At 38.6% G+C, this 18,141-nt stretch overlaps 1 protein-coding gene across 1 annotated transcript in view; it reads left to right on the top strand.

Annotated features, from left to right (window-relative positions):
• The window catches only part of MYO16 (myosin XVI), a 524,958-nt gene that overhangs the window by 305,441 nt on the left and 201,376 nt on the right, over positions 1-18,141 (top strand). Inside the window, exon 21 of the mRNA XM_023752474.1 lies at positions 13,585-13,657. Within this exon, the coding sequence (XP_023608242.1) occupies positions 13,585-13,657 (73 nt within the window). The remainder of the gene's footprint in view (positions 1-13,584; positions 13,658-18,141) is intronic.

Below are 18,141 nucleotides of genomic sequence, written 5' to 3'. Positions count from 1 at the left end.
CATTTTCCAAGCCTGGCTTCTTTATGTGTGCTGATGTGATAAGTGGTGGAGGTGTAATTATTGTGCTTATCATTTGTTGGATATTACCTAGACATGAGTTAGGCTTTGAGCTGGGGATCATCACATTTAATATTGACATTAGCTGTGTGGTAGGTCTTATTGTCTCCCTTTCTCAGATAAAGAAACTGGATTTCAGAGAGTTCAAGTAAGTGGTCCAAGTCACACAGCCACAAAGTGATGGACTTGATGCATAAACCCCAGAATGTCAGACTTAATACCTGAGTTTTTCCCCAAAACCTTCCACCCTTGAAGGCTGTCAGAAGAGTGATACAAAAATCATGGTTTTAAAACTAAATTTTAAAAAATTAACCTTTTGAACTATAGATTATTTCTTTATTTCCAATGAAATTACTATTTAAAATATCTATGTATAGGCATGCCCCAAAGGACAAAACTGTTCTCTCTTCCTGGTACCTGGGCTCCTAGCATCCTGCAAATTACTTTGCAAAACTAGTTGTAAGTGCATATTCATGGAAAAAGTGAATGAACTAACAAATGATTAGTTAAAAGCCATTCTTAGAAGAGACGTTGGTGGATTGCAAAAATAATCCCAATTGTTTATTCTCTAGATCCAAGTTCTATGCAATATAACTTTGATACTTCTCTTATCAAGAGGTCAAGTCTAATTTCTCTCCATTTGAGCTGCCCATGTGACTTGTTCTAGCCCAGAGAATACAGCAAACCTGAGAATGTGCCAATTCCGAGCCCTTGCTATAATCTGTTTTCTCCGATCCCTGTCATTGCCATGTGCATAAGCCCAGGCTTGCTTGCAGAAGATGAGAGACACTTTGTTAGCTAGCCAACTCCAGGGCATTTGGGTGAGGTCATCCTAGACCTGCCACCCTAGCCGGGCCACCCAAATTGACAAAAGGACCTGCAGACCGTAATAAATACTTGTTGTTTTTAGCCACTGTGTTTTGGGGTGGTTGGTTATCCAGCAACATATACTTGCTACAAGTCACTGGTTACTTTAAATTTCATAGCTCCTACTTTGAACCGTACATTGTGAGTATGTACATTTGAAGGTGATTGCTAGCAGGCGAGCTCTTCATTTTAGAGATGATTTGAGAGATGCTGAGATGAACCCCCTTCTCAGTGTTTTCAAATACTGTTCCATTGTCTTCTTGGCAGCAAACTCCCCAGCCTTTGGGTGATGAAGTATAGTGGTGAGGTTTCACTATATATTTTAATTGACAGATTGAAATAGTGAACAACTATTTATAGGCTTGCCTTTCCATTTCCAAAGCAATTATTTTGAGTTCTTCCTCAACACCCGCCCTCCTCCCATTGCCAAAAGTTGACCCAACTGCCTATAACAGTCTTACTGCACTAATCTAACATGAAGAAGAGGCAAAATAGCCTGGCCAGCATGGCTCAGTGGTTGAGTGTCGACCTATGAACCAGGAGGTCATGGTTCAATTCTGGGTCAGGGCACATGCCTGGGTTTTGGCTTGATCCACAGTGTGGGGCATGCAGGAGGCAACCAATGAATGATTTTCTCTCATCATTGATGTACCTATCTCCCTCTCCCTCTACTTCTTCTCTGAAATCAATAAAAATATATTGTGTTTTTTTTTCTTTAAAAAAGAAGAGGCAAAATAAGATTAATCAGTCCAGGCAAGTCTTCATCATCAGGAAGAGCTAGTTGTTCTAGGAATTCTCCTAAATGTCCACTGAGTTGAATGGCCCATTCTTTTTTTTAATTTAATATATTTTATTGACTTTTTACAGAGAGGAAGGGAGAGGGATAGAGAGTTAGAAACATCGACGAGAGAGAAACATCGATCAGCTGCTTCCTGCACACCCCAAACTGGGGATGTGCCCACAACCAAGGTAAATGCCCTTGGCCGGAATCGAACCTGGGACCTTTCAGTCCACAGGCCGACACTCTATCCACTGAGCCAAACCAGTTAGGGCTGAATGGCCCATTCTTAAGGCTCAGCCAGCAGCCCACAACATTTTCACCATGCTTTATCACAGAAATGCTCCCTCTGCAAATCAGCCTCATGAACTTATACCATAATGGGTGAAACCTGAAGTGGTCCTCTGTGGCCTAAATTACACTAGAATTTGTCAAATTCAATGGATCCTTAAGTCTTAGAACTGTTACTACCACTCTTAGTGGGTGAATTTTAAAGGTTACAAATCAGATCACACCTGTAAATTCTCATGATCATGACCTAGGTTAGCTCACTGCTCTTAGTGGCTCTACCCTAACAAATCCGAGCCCCAGCAAAATGCTAGACTCCATTGAAAGTCTAGACTTCTGCCTGGGATGCACCCACTGAACATAAGCATTTACCATGGCCAGCTATCTCTGCCTAGAAGTGCCTAGTAAGCTTTCACTCATAGGGGAACTCCCTCTCCAGGAATTCGTAATCACAGCTAAACATCAGAAAAAAAATTGCAAATGAGGTGCTTTGTTGGCCTCCTGAGAACTACTCCCACCAAACCTACTTGGATTACCCACCCCTATTGGGATCCTGGCTTTACTCTGCCTTCCAAACCAGACCTGCCAGACCCACACCTTTTGAGTTTTCCTACATTTTATCCTGAATATTCCTCAATTGACCTTGGTTGTATACCACTACTCAAAAAAAAAAAAAACCAAAACATGAACTACAAATACACCTTCAGAGTTCACTCTCCTTTAAATCCTCTCCTCTCCTTGATGTGTGTGGATCCTTTCAGGGATCTCTCAAATACACCAGATCAACCTGGCCCAAGTCCTGAATCCTGTGGCTGGGCTTTGTTTGAGGTCATCTACCATGGACACAGACCAACAGGAAAGTAGGGGGCATTTTCTGGACATAAGTCTGAACTGACCATTTCCTTGACATAAGCTACACAATTCCTGCACGTTCATACAGGTTTTTATTTTGATAGTTGTCGATTTACTAAAGGTAGTCAAAACGCAATGATACAGGCTCCTAATTTAGAGGCATCCTATATAGTAAAAGCCTAATATGCTAAGTGTCCGGTCGTCCAGTTGGCCATTCAACCAATCAAAGTGTAATATGCTAGTGATATGCTAAGGCTGCTCAACTGCTCCCTATGACATGCACTGACCACCAGGGGGCAGACAGTCAACCAGTTGACCAGTTGCTATGACATGCACTGATCACCAGGGGAGTGTGCCTAAGCAGTCAGTCAGACATCCCCCGAGGGCTCCCAGACTGCGAGAGGGTGCAGGCCAGGCTGAGGGACCCCCCCCCCCAAGTGCATGAATTTCGTGCACCAGGCTTCTAGTATAGATATAACACTACTTGTCACTGTATGGCATATGGAATGATATAGTTGGTCACTGACTTTGTGACTGCGAGGATAAACCACAAAAAACCTACAGCTGTGTTAATTTCATGCTATGATTGTCATTTTGTTTTGCTTTTCCCAAAAGCTCTCAGGCATCATGTGTGCTCCGAAGGAAGTCCATCACCGCTCCTTATACCAGCATGCATCAACAATGGGGAACCTCCCTCTAGTTTCTCCCTGACTCGGTTAGCCAGATATTTGAACACAATAACTTACTTGTCTTTATTTTTGTTGGGAGAACTAAAGTCACTGGTCTGAAAGCATTCCCAAGAAATGCAGCTCTGCTTTCAAAGAGCAGTAGGTAGTTGCCAAAAGAGTCAGCAGATATAGGAGGAGGATAGATATAAATCTTCAACACAAATGAAAATGGTAATGGGGTAAATACTGTCGTAATTATATTCAACTGCTTGAAGAATGTATTTCTATCTGTTCCTTGATCTCTGGGCCAGTCTAACATCTTGTTGGTAATTGTCTTCCCTACTGATGTCTTTATATTAATAAATGGGGCTTGAACCTCTCATATTAGCCAAGGTCAACTGTAAGAAGGGTCACTATTCTAACATCATGTTAGATTTGACAGTACCAACATGAACATGCATTTCAGTACTTCTTATTTAACAAATATTCAACTACTAATCTCTCTATCCCTTTGCATAGTCATGATCCTAGTGAGCATATCTTTTTTATTGTTTTATTGAGGTATAACATAGGTAAAGTGCACATATTCTGCACACATTTCAGTGGATTTTACATATGCGTGACCATGTAACCTCCACATAGACTGAGATGTAGAATCTACCTAGCACTCCAGAAGGCTTCGTGCACTGTTTAATGCCTGGCTTATTTTGCTCTATGTTATGTATGTGAGATGCATCTACAATGCTGAGTGTAGTGGCAGTTCATTCTTATTCTATTCCTGAGAAGTGTCCCTTTGTAAAAACATGTATGGACCTACCACTATTATTTATTCTACTGTTGATGGACACTTGGGTTGTCTCCAGGTTTTGAATATATAAATAAAGCAGCCATGAATATTCTTGGGCATGTGTTATAGTGGACACACGCACTCATTCCCCTGGATCCATGCCCAGGAGTGGGATTTCTGGGTCATTCAGCAGGCATGTGATTTAGCATTCATAGTGAATTCACACCATGTTCCAAATTACAAATTTCAGCTGCCACCAGCCATGTATGAGGGGTTCCAATTACTCCACACCTAATACATACACTTTGTATCTGGATCCTTTTTATTGTAATAACCATCCACACTTCTCTCTGTTCTTCATAACTGTCATCCCTTTTTATAGCGGCATAATACTTAGTGGAGCAGTGATCTAATAATTTACTTAAGTAGTCTGCTATTGTTCTGAAATGAGGGTTGTTTTAGACTAGGGATGCAAGAGTGGATATACACTAAATATTATTTATAGTTTTAAAAGAGTAAATTGTATGGTAGCTTGATCTCTGTTTCTGGATATATATAATATATATATTATACACACACACACACACACACACACACACACACCAGGTGTACTGGTTAATGCAGATTTCTTTCAATAGATGGAGTTACATATATGTTGATATATATGCAATTTGATATGTATGCTATTTTGTTGTATTGACAACAAGCTTCAAAACTTCATATGTCAAATTTGCTAAAGGTGTTAACATCATAGATATTTTTACACTTTAAAATGTCCAATTTCATGCCAAAAAAAGAGAATTTGCAGGAAGTTATAATTCCTTACTTGATTTTGAAGAAAAGTACTGCTGAAAGCTTCGGGAAGCTTATGGTGAACATGCTCCTTCTCAGGATACGTGTGAACGCTGGTTTAAACGCGTTAAAAGTGATGATTTTGATGTGAAAGACAAAGAATGTCCAGGTCAACCAAAAAAGTTTGAAGACCAACAATTACAAGCATTATTGGATGAAGATGCGTGTCAAACTCAAAACAACTTGCAGAAAAATTAAACGTTGCTCAGCAAACAATTTCCAATCGTTTGCAAGCAATGGGAAAGCTTTTAAAGGAAGGAAATGGGTCCCACATCAACTGAACGAAAGACAAATGGAAAACCGAAAAGTCATCAGTAAAATGTTGCTTCAACGGCATGAAAGAAAGTATTTTTTGCATCGAATTGTGACTGGCGATGGAAAGTGGATTTATTTTGAGAATCCCAAATGCACAAAATCATGGGTTGATCCAAGTCAACCATCAACATCGACTGCAAGGCCAAATCGCTTCAGAAAGAAGAAGACAATTCTCTGCATTTGGTGGGATCAGGAAGGTGTGGTGTATTATGAGCTTCTAAAACCAGGTGAAACTGTTAATACTGATTGCTACCGACAACAAATATACAATTTGAACCACACTTTGATCGTAAAATGACCAGAATGTGCCAGAAGACATGGCAAAGTAATTTTGCTTCAAGATGATGCACCATCACACACTTCAAAACCAGTTAAAGACACTTTAAAAGATCTTGCCTGGGAAGTATTAACCCACCCGCTGTATTCACCAGACCTTGCTCCTTCAGATTACCACTTGTTCCGATAGATGGCACACACACTTTCTGAGCAGCACTTCAAAACATACGAAGAAGTAGAAAATTTGGTCTCTGAATGGTTTGCCTCAAACAAAAATGTTTTATTGGGACGGTATCCACAAATTACCTGAACGACGGGGGAAAATGTGTAGCTAGTGATGGACATTACTTTGAATAAAGCACTTTTGATGTTTCTCTTGAAATTATCATGTTTTCTTTGATTACAAAATCCCCTATTATTAACTAGTACACCTAGTATATATTCAGTGGAGCTTATAATAAACTAGAGGCCCGGTGCACAAAAATTTGTGCACTCGGGGGGAAGAGGGGGTCCCTCAGCCCGGCCTGTGCCCTCTCGCAGTCTGGGACCCCTCGGGAGATAACGACCTGCTGGCTTAGGCCTGCTCCCGGGTGGCAGAGGGCAGGCCCAATCCCTAGGTGCAGCCCCTGGTCGGGCTCAGAGCAGGGCTGATTGGGGGGTTGGGGCACCGCCCCCTATCACACTCAAGGCAGGGTCAATGGGGAGGTTGCGGCGCCACCCCCTGTGACGCACAGAGCAGGGCCAATCAGGGGGTTGGGGAGCTCCCCCCTGTTATGCACAGAGCAGGGCCCATCAGGGGGTTGAGGAGCTCCCCCCTGTCACTCACAGAGTAGGGCCGATAGGGGAGTTAGGGCACCGCCCCCTGTCACACACACAGCAGGGCGGATCAGGGGGTTGGGGCGCCGCCACTGTCACACTCAGGGCAGGGCCGATGGGGAGGTTATGGCTCTACCCCATCACACACAGAGCAAGGACCGTGTGTGGGGGGGGTTGGGGCGCCACCCTCTATCACCCACAGAGCAGGGCCGATCAGGGGGTTGGGGCGCCGCCACTGTCACACTCAGGGCAGGGCCGATGGGGAGGTTATGGCTCTACCCTGTCACACAGAGAGCAGGGCCTGTGGTGGGGGAGAGGGTTGGGGCGCCGCACCCTGTCACACACACAGCCGCAGGGCGATCAGGGGGTTTGGGCGCTGCCCCCTGTCACGCTGATCCCGGTGCTGGGAGGCATATTACCCTTTTACTATATAGGATAGAGGCCTGGGGGCTGGCTGGTTTGCCCTGAAGGGTGTCCTGGATCAGGGTGGGGGTCCCCACTGGGGTGGCTGGCCAGTCTGGGTGAGGGGCTGAGGGCTGCTTTCAGGCTGGCAATTGATTGAAGCTCCCAACCACTCCTTTTTTTTCTTTTTCTTTTTTTTTTTTTGTTCTGGGTCAGCTTTAGCTCCGGCTCTAGCTCTGAGGCTTCCGCTGCTATAATCGAAACAATGTATAACTCTAGCTCTGAGATCCCGGCTGGCTGAAAGCTGGTTTCTGGGGTTTTGTTTATCTTCTATGTTTGCAACATAGTTTCTTAGAGTTGTAGCTCAGAGGCCAGCAAGTGAGCAAGCAAGCCTCATGTTTGCTTCCAGCTGCCTGGCTGCCGGCCGCTATCTTGGCTGACAGTTAATTTGCATAAGGATATGCTGATTAGCCAATGGGAAGGGTAGCGGTCGTACGCTAATTACCATGTTTCTCTTTTATTAGTGTAGATAAGGACATACAGTGGGGCCTTGACTTACGAGTTTAATTCGTTCCAAGACCAAGCTCGTTAAGGAGCTCGTTAACTCAAATTACTCTGTCAACTCAATGCAAAAAATCGGCTGAGAGACAGCTGGTATCTCAAAAAACTCGTTAGTCAGGACACTCGTAAGTCAAGGCCCCACTGTATGTGTATTAAAAGTATTAATGCTTTTCAGCTATGCTAGCTTTCACTGATAAGAATGGCTTTAGTGATCTTTGTACTCTTATTCTTGGAGAGAGTTCCCTTCCTGGTTTATCTGTTGTAGGTCAGAATTAGACTTGTTCATAGGACCAGCAATTGGAAGCAGCTTTATGTGGTTCTTCATAGGGCTTACATACAGAGGAGCTCATGTTAGACAGCCTGAGTTCACATCCTGGCTCCCTCTAATGCTAATGTGCCCTTGGATAACTTAAATCTTCACTCTATCTCAGTATTCTCCTCTGTAAAATGGGGTGTCACTGCACTTATCTCCCAGGGCAGTTTTTAAGGCTAAATGAGGTAAGATACTTTTAATGCTCATACAGTGCTTGGTACACATTAGCTCTAGTGTCCATCCCCATCTCAGGATTTTCTCATATATCCAGGTTAATTACCTGTACATTTCATCTCAAGCGGCTTTCCCAAATTTTACTTACTAACTTCTTCTTTTAGTGCAGAATAATTACCAAGGAAGCCCCGTGTCCTAGGAATGATGTTGGTATGCACAGTACCACAAAAGGATAGAAAAAGACAGACGGCTGGCTTTGGTCAACACTTTCCACCCCCACACCCTGCTTCTAGATCAGCTTGTCAGCAAGTGCCGCCTCTTTCCTTACTTTTCTACATGTGTCCAGAGAATATAAGCCCTCCGGGACTTTCCTCCGTCAAAGAATAAAAGAGATTAACTCCCAAAAGTATGCAATTCTGTAGTCACACCTCTCCACCCCGAGTTCCTCCATAGGCTAGAGAAAACCCTGGGAGAGCTGCTGTAGAATGGGCAGAATTAGCCTCCACAGTGAATGTGCTTTGTTAATGAAAAATATAACATATTAACTAAATTCTTCAGCATAGTTGTAGCAGTTAGTAAATGCCATAGCATAGCCCAACATCCCCAAGGACTTTGCACCACTAACCTCTGTGTAACTTCTCTGATCCCCAGGGTAGGGTGTCTGAACAGCCAGGTTGCTCAAGCCTGGAATGCTTTCATATTTCATTCCGACCCTGTCTGGGGTCCGACAGGTCACTGATCAGTTGAAGAGGCTGATTCAACTCTAGCTCAATCTCAGATCTTTATGCAAAGCAGGATTCAGCTATTTCCTAACATGACAACAAATTTAGGTAACTCTCTAGTTAATTCATTGCCTAGGACAGTGATGGCGAACCTTTTGAGCTTGGCCTGTCAGCATTTTGAAAAACCCTAACTTAACTCTGGTGCCGTGTCACATATAGAAATTTTTTGATATTTGCAACCATAGTATAAAAAAGATTTATATTTTTGATATTTATTTTATATATTTAAATGCCATTTAACAAAAATCAACCAAAGAAATGAGTTCAAGTGTCACCTCTGACACGCGTGTCATAGGTTCACCATCACTGGCCTAGGATGATTGCAGTTAAAATCTGACTTGCCCATACCACCAGATCTCTCCGCCCAAATAAAACCAGCTCATCCATGATTTAATGTGCATATTCTATTTAATTCAGACCTCACCCTTTCCCGTGTTCACGCATGGAAAACAACAACAAAACCAGAAAGATGCCTTGGCACTTAATATTTTTTATGATATAAAAGATGTTGTACTTTATTAATAAGTTAATGCAAGTGAGACAATTCTGTTAACCATCAGGAATGCCCTCAGGAGAATTCTAAGGAAGAATTTGAACTAAAACAGACCATCACATTAATATGTTAATTTTGCCTATAGGATTGAATCCTGGTTGATCAGATGACCTCTGCTCCTCCTTGCTAGAAATTGGATGTTGAGTTAAATGCCTGTGTAATATGAGTCAAGATATCAATAAGAGAAATGACAGTAATGCTGACTGCTACATAGTATGGGCACTTTGCTGGCTGCAAATTCTTGTCACCCTCCTGCCAAGGTTGCTATTACAAAAACAGACACATATTTCATTCAATCATAAATGATGAAATAGATTTTTGAAAAAAATGAACACATTATGTCTGTCAGTAGTTGCAAAAGTAACCCTTAGAATGCATTAAACCTGCATTTAATTTTTCTCCTGAAAATGATCTTTCCTTCTTTACGTTCATTTTTTTATAATGGCATTTAATTTTGTATCTAAATGTAATTTAGAATGCAGTATCTATGAAATCTGAAAAAAAATCATTAAAAAGGAGTGCTCTTTAAATCAAATTTATGCTAGTCTCAATTACTAATAACTTACTTCCCCCAGTCTGAACCAGAATCTTTTAACATATTTTTCTCACTCACATACCTGCGTGGCCTCAGCATCCTTCCTCTGCTTGCCAACAGGAAGTTTTTGTCCTTACGAGAAGGAGGACGTATGTAGTGACATTGTGTCACCAGTAGCTCTTGCCCTTTCCTCTAACTCCTATCAACAGTATGTGCTGTAACTATAGGGCCACTGCCGCCAAGGACAGCTGGGAACCAGACAGGGAAGTCACACATGAAATTGTGACAGAAGTTGGCTGGAAGCATCATACTAGGACTAGCATGAGGACGCACCCCTGCTTCTTTCTCTTCTGATCTCAGGGTCCCTGTTGCACCTGCCATCACTGGACAAGCAGACACCTTCTGTGCTACACTCTTCTCTCTCCGTCCTTAAGGGCATTGTTGTCCTTTCCTCCACCATTTCACAGAATACCCAACATGCATTTAATCATATATATTTTTAAGTAAAGTTAATGATAAAGAGTATTATAATACTCAATATAGAACATTTAAAATTTTAAGATATCAGCTCTAGGTGTACTGTTTAAGACATTTGCTGTTAACTTTTTCTGTGTTAATAATTTACTTTTTTAACATGCTTGAAATTATACCATAAGTTACTGTAAATATACAAAAGGTATACATTTTGTTCCAGTGGTTAGTTTTTAGCTTATTGTTCAAGAACATTTACCATGCATTTACAGTGTCCTTATAAACATCAATTGAATATTTACTGCTTATAAAAATAATATTGTTTCACTATAGAAACCTTAGACAGTTCAGAATGGTAAAAAGTAATAAATAAAACCATCTCTATTTCTTCTTCTCAGCCTAATTGTATGTTTTTCTAGATCTTCTGGAGATATAATTGGGTTATTCTTTATACAGAGCTTATTTGTTGCTTTCTATTAACTTGAGAGTTTTACTAAATTAATTCATCATAGGATGCATGCCATCTAATTAATTGTGTCTTTAGTATAGGATATTTATTATTCCTTTTTTGTTTTTGCTGCTGTAATTAAGATAACAATGAACATTCTTGTTCATAGTATTTAATTACAATTCTGGTAATTGTGTTAGTATAGGTTCCTATATATGAAAGTATTGGTTCAAATGAAATGAACATTTCAAAATTTTATACCACATAACTTAATTGTTTTATATGAAGGCTTTACCAATTTAAACTCCCTAACAAAAGTGTGTGAGACTTTATCATCCCTAAGTTTTAAAATATTATTTACTTTGCAATTTTAATGAGATTGACGTTTTTTATATGCTTGTTAGCCATTTATAATTCTTCTATTAGCCACTCTCTTCATTTTTATAGCAAGTTTAAACAACTGATTTTCAAAAAGCAATTTCCAGTTATTGGAGGTATCATGTATGTTAGCTATTATCTTAGAACTTTATTTGCATCTCCTCTAATTGTAACAACAATCTAGCTAGACACATATTACAGGTTATCTTAGTTTTATAGATGATAAAACTGCAGCTCAGAAAATTTAAGTAACTTGCCAAAGTTATCTAACTAAAAAGTGTTTGAAGTAGGATTCCTACCCAAAACAAAACAACACCCAAGCCTGACAAGCTTCATTACTAAGCTCCTGCAAGAGAAACAGTGCAGCTCATAACATGGAAAACACACAACACACACACACACACACACACACACACACACACACACACACGCGCACGCGCACACACACACACACACCAAAACAAAGCAACACATCAGCCCAAACCTCCGCATCATTGTTACCACTGAGTGGACATCACTCCCAGCCTAGCTCCATGTACATTCTAAAGAGGGTAGGATGGAAAGAAGCATGAATGGAGATTATGTCTCACTGCACACATGTGTCAATAGATTGAGAAAAATATCTATGAGAATGAATGACACAATGCATTTAAAAATAATACCTCTAACAGAATTTCATTTTATACTATTTATGCTGCAAATTTTTTTTGTGTGTTTGTATAATCATACTTTCAAACATTTTCCTTTGGTTTTTCCCAGAATTGAAAGCAAAACAAAATCATATTTTGTTGTTGTTGTTTTTTGTACATTTATAGTTTCTTGTTCTAACATTTAACTCTCTAACCATGTACAATTTATTTGGGAGGTTTAGTTTCTTCTAAAACACTAAATGCATTACCTAGAGGCATCCATTGAATGACTCTTCCTTCCCCCCACTGCTGTATATTCTTTGTCATGTGAAGTCCATATTAAGGACTTTTAAAATGCTTTCCCTTCTGCATCTGAAGCTCATCTTTGTACCATTGACAACAAATCATCTTAGAAGCAGGATATCACATAATCAATACTCTACCTTATTTTTTTTTTAAAAAAAAGGTCATTTAAGTGACATAGACCCTAAAGCAGCGGTTCTCAACCTGTGGGTCACGAACAATGAAAATACATCCTACATATCAGATATTTACATTACGATTCATCACAGTAGCAAAATTATAGTTATGAAGTAGCAACAAAAATAATTTTATGGTTGGGGGTCACCACAACATGAGGAACTGTATTAAAAGGTTGCGGCATTAGGAAGGTTGAGAACCACTTTTGGAAAGGATTATGATTATGTTCTGATTGTGAAAACAAAATCCAGATACAAATGAGTCCATTGCCAATGTGCTTCTGTAGTTTGGACAAATCTAGTGGAGAGAATACAACCACCAAAGTCTGCATGAGCAAGGGTGGTGGTATTGAATGATAGGCACCATAATGATGAGGAGATATCACACCCACTGGCAGAAAAGGAGGAGAACAGGGGTCCCAATGCTCTGGACCAGCGATGTGGAAGGGGTGGGGGGTGTGCCCTCCTGGCCACCAGCATTCCAGAATCATCATCCATCATGGAGGGCTTTCTTTGCAAGGAGAATCCTCATGCACATTCCTTCGTGCTGCCACCACACTCCTCACAGAAGCCAGGTTGTCAGGGCTGCTGTCACCAACCAGGTTTTCTTCCTTCTTTCCTCACTCTCTACGAGGGTTCCAACATCTGTGATTTAAACCACCCAAGACTGTTGCAAATTCCAGTGTAGTTTACATTGGCTAGGGAAAAGTACCACAAGGTACTTGATTGATTTCTTTCCATTTTAAAACCAAGTTGCATGTTCTTTCTTCTTCTTCTTTATTCGTAAGAATTCCTTTAGGAAGATCATAATATGAATTTTGAAGAGGCTGAATTTAATCTATCAAAGAATAAGCATGTGGCTTATCATTTAGCTCATATTGTACCTATGTGTGATGAAGAAATTGCTTGATTCCTGCTTGTGTAACCTAACAAGATAAAGTATTAGCAGATGAGAGTCACTTAGCAGGTGGGCACAAATACCTTTAGAGAAAGGAAATCTAGAGAAGACACAGGACTGTTTCAGAAAAGCAAATATTAAGCCACCCCATGTATTTTTATATTTTAAACGTAGAAATCAATTTCTTTTAATGTTCTCTGTTTGAATCAAGGCATTAAAATAGCACTTTCCCCTCTAATTTTCGGAGTTTTTCATCGAACTCTTCGGTAATTATTTGCATGCTGGTACTTCAAATTAGCAGGGTTATGCTAAGTGGCCAGATTTCTCTGTTCTGAAGTAGCAAGGGGCAGGGGGTCCTGTAAGAGCTTGAAGTATGCCTACTCACTGTTTCATTGCTCATTTCAGCATGCAGCCTTTGCATATCGGAATATTGGACATCTTTGGTTTTGAAGAATTTCAAAAGAATGAATTTGAACAAGTAAGTGTTTGTTTTTGAAATTTGATAAACTTTAAAATGTTTTCCCCCTCTAATCAGTTAGCTGTTTTTAATTCATTAGAGACTATTTGCATAATTGCTTTCAAATACATAATTAAAAGAAGTACTTTGCCATTCTGTTTTAAAATTAATGTCCCTGCTTTGTTGACAGTTTATCGTTTCTTGTGTGATCTTGTAAGCAACTGGCATAATCGTATTTTTGAAACAGAGGCACTTGTTTTGAAAGACAATGCTTGATGAAGCGCTGAGTTGTGCTTATGCTGTTTCAAGTAGGTCAGAGAGACAGACGGAGGGCATCTGTATTTGAAATCAGGGCAAAGATCTTCAGAAAGCTTGGCCAAAAAATCAGAATGGAAATACTCTCTTATGCTAAATGCTGTTATTTGTAGGTTCATCTTTACGTGACATGCATACATATGACTATGTCAAACTCATGGAAATAGATTAAAGAGGCATTGATTATTTTTAATCCATTTACAATTTAGGGCACCTTGAAAGGCACTAATTTGTTTATGTATCTTAATAGTACTGGATAAATAGTTTGATCAAGTTAAGTATATCTAAAAATTAAGTGTTAAAGAAGAGAGTAGAAATAGAATTTGCCTTACCAGGCAGACTAAGAAAAATAAACTTGAAAAAAAGATACAAGTGGAAAGGTAGAAAACCAAGCTGCACACGAAGAATTACAACTCCCCAGTGTTTAGGGAGAACTGCTAATAATTGCATAACTTGTGCAGCTGTCCTTTAAACTAGATGATGGGGTGGTAAAGGACACTGGACAAGGAATTAAATAGAGTGAGTTTGAAACCTAGTTCTGTGACTTCTATTAGCAAAGCTTCTGGGCCGAGATGAAGGGTCTATAATGAGCTTGGATTTAATATTCTGTAAAATTAGAATTATTCTAGATTTATACAATTGTGAGATTAAACAAGATTACTGTTATAGAGATCCTGATGTTTTCTGGCTCACTGTACCTGTTCAAGAAATGGTGGGTAGCAATCCTTACTGTTGTAAATGGGAACACTGGAAAAACTTTTAAAATTCAGCTATATATTTTTTTCCTTAAAAAGATGATACAGCATCCTGTGAGTACATCCTAAATCATACTTACTTACTTAATCCAGGGTGAGTCATCATGAATCATGTTTTTTAGAAAACATTCCAAAAAACCTAGAATGAAATAAGCTGAAGACCATAGATATTTTTCTCTTTTCATACTTTTGTATCCATGGATTCGTAGAAAAAAGAGGACTTCATGGTTGTGCTTATTTATTGCTTTTAATAAGCAATAAAAAAATATATATATATAAAAAGAAAAACGGTGATGAAAATAAGGAAGAGAGCAGTTGAAAGCATGATCAGTTAATGCCAATATGTGATGTACTTCTCAGTGAAGTGTTTGAAAGGTAACTGGCAGCCATATGGATTCCTCACATTTAAACCTTAGAAAACTTACACACTTTCATGTCTGTGATGAGACTCTCTGGATTCTCCATCACGTGCTAACATGTAGAAGTCACAGGTGAAATGATGTCAAGGCCTCTACTAGGAGCCATGCTCTCAGCACCCTGCTTCACACCCCAACACAGTCATCTATCAAGACTGTACTGGTAACTGATATTTACAAAACATGTATGTTATTTTCTTATTAAACATTTTGTTTCACTATAATTATGTATATCCCATATTATTCTTTCATTCTGGTAAATATTTGAATAATATGTTTTAGAATAGATTCACATCCTGAGATTTTTATATAACAAGGAATGACATTTTTTCCCAAATCCTAAGAATGAATCTCTATTAAAAAGCAAAAGGTAGTTTTAGACATTTATGGATAAAATCGCAAGACCAATTCTTAGACAAATTAATATTTTAAAAATATCGATACATTTTTCTTAGCAGGTGTGCTTTGCTATTGTACACAATAGTAACTAGAAGCCATTTAGAAGTATGAAATCATTTTCTTAGTGATGAATCCCAAGTCATTTACAGTGGACTTAGTAAATTCCTAAATTTGCCTGGGAACTTTTTAAAGGCCATTGATTTGAATGATACATTCTAGTTTCTTGAGTTGCTAATAGATTGTGAACTTTCTTATTTTTTTATTTCATTGGAAACTTTCAAAGAAATGCTTAATAAACTGATATTATATTCAGACTCAAACCCAGACAAATATTATTGCCTTTATAAGTGTTTAGTTTTATTCAGTTTTAAGCTTTTGACCCATCTCTGAGATGTTCCTTGGTATATCAACTTCTACAGGGTTGAAGTTGTATTTGATGCAGCATTTTGTATATACTAGAATTTTAACAACTGTGTTCTAAATTGAAATTTTACATATAAACTCATGAAAAAATATCTTCACAGTGTATTTCCTAGTTGTTCTCCTTGCTGAAGGATAAATGTATGTAGTTCTTGACAATTGTTCCTCCATAAGAAACTTAACAGATGTTTAGAAAAGGGACAAATTGGAGGAGATATAATAAGCATATTAAACCATCAGCTTCTCCAACCTTGGTATCCTCAAGTAGCTCTAAAACAATGGTTCCCAACCTTTTTTGGCCACACCCCACCTAAGCATCTCTAAAATCCTGATGCCCCCCTGTGACATGTAATTCTTATTATTCAAAAAGTGAACTCCTATTCATGTGGAGGAAGCCTAAAAGGCCATTAAGTTGGTTTAAACAAGCTTTCAAAGAACATAGCATCTATGAAAGAGAAAAATAAAAGAACAAAAGGACAGTTGAAGTACTGAGGAAGAAATCACTCAGAAATTGTTAAAAAATAATAATATGAAGTAATATCACAAAATAGCAAATAAAGTTTCAAAACATATGATAGAGAACTGAAATCCATACATATGTCACAATATGTATTTACTTACTATATATGAGGCCGCTAGAACCATAAGAAATGAAAAATATTCACTGTTAATAACTCATCTTGAATTGCCCCCTTAAAAGTCAAATTGCCCCCTTAGGGTGTGTGCCCCATGTTGGGAACCACTGCTCTAAAAGATTAGATGAATGGTTGTGATCCTTTAGATAATAATTTGTTTCAGCTCATAGGAAGTGTTAATCCCATTTTCTTTGACACTTAAATAACTTTTACTTTGAGCTATTTCATATATTATAATAAACACCATATTTAGAGTAACAAACACCATATCTATCAGCATTAGTCTGATGATTCAGTGGAGAAGGGCATGCTAAAAATTGAGTCCTAAAGTACCTAAGTACCTATGGAGAGGCTCTGCATGTATTGCCTTGATTAAGTAATTACATTATTATCAGCTTACTTTCTGTTAGGTAACACAAACTTTATAAACTCTCTTTTATTATGTGAAGTTGATCTCTAGCACTGTAAGGATATCTCCTAAGCCACTCAAAGGAAAGCCTCTCCAGTTGACTCTTCAGCATTATGCAGTGAATTCCAGTTTATAATGCTCGATAAGTACAAAGATGATTAAAAAAGGGGTACCTTCTTACACATTGCAATGCCAGTGTTATTAGAAAAGAGAAAGCAACTCAAGGCAACAAGTAGAAAGGTATGGTAAAAATATTTCTACTTCCAGAGATGATTATATATTAAGGAAACGAATGAATGAAAACAATGAGAGAACTTGTTAAAGTTGTAAAATCTTCATGTAAAACCAATGACTTTTATATATTTTTAAAACACCTTTTCAGAAGACAGATGGAAGAAAACATTGTTAAAAATGAGTAAATAGCCCTAATTGAGGGAATCTGTAAAATGCTCTGGAAAGTCACATAATTACACTTAAACAAATGGAAAGATATACTGCATTTTTAGAGAGAAAGGCTTAATATTATAAAGATGCTGATTCTCTCTAGATTAATTTATAAATATAACTTGATGCAGTCCCACTACAAATAAATGAAGAACGGATGACAGAATCAGAGCAATTCAATTTTGCAGCTCCTACTAAGTAATGAAGCTAGGCAATGAGTATCAATCATTACTAACATTACCAAAAGAGTGACAACAAACACAAGATGTATGTCAAGTGTTCTTGGAAGAAAGGTAGGAAGGTAGGAAGGTAGGAAGGTAGGAAGGTAGGAAGGAAGGAAGGAAGGAAGGGAGGAAAAAAGGAGAAATTCTGAATATAATGAAGTTTTGTGAGCTAACTACTAATTAACAGGAACAGAGGACAGCATAACATGTTAAAACTAGGGAGTGCATGCTGCAAAATCCAGAATGTGGGAAACTGCAGGACAAATAGCGTAATTTCTTCAACATATAAAATACAAGAGTAAAAATGTAAAAGCAGAAGAGTGACCTATAGATTGAAAGAGATATAAGAGATACACAAGTCAGTTAATTATTTGTACATTATGAAGATCCTGATTTGTTTAAATATAAAAATATGAGGTATGGATGTAATGTGAAATCTAGATATTTGAGAAATTAAGAAGTTAATGTTGATAGAAATAGTGTGTGAT

The sequence above is a fragment of the Myotis lucifugus genome, unplaced genomic scaffold (genome assembly GCF_000147115.1).
Source record: "Myotis lucifugus unplaced genomic scaffold, Myoluc2.0 scaffold_33, whole genome shotgun sequence".
NCBI lineage: Eukaryota > Metazoa > Chordata > Mammalia > Chiroptera > Vespertilionidae > Myotis > Myotis lucifugus.
This window is presented reverse-complemented; position numbering and strand designations above follow the sequence as displayed.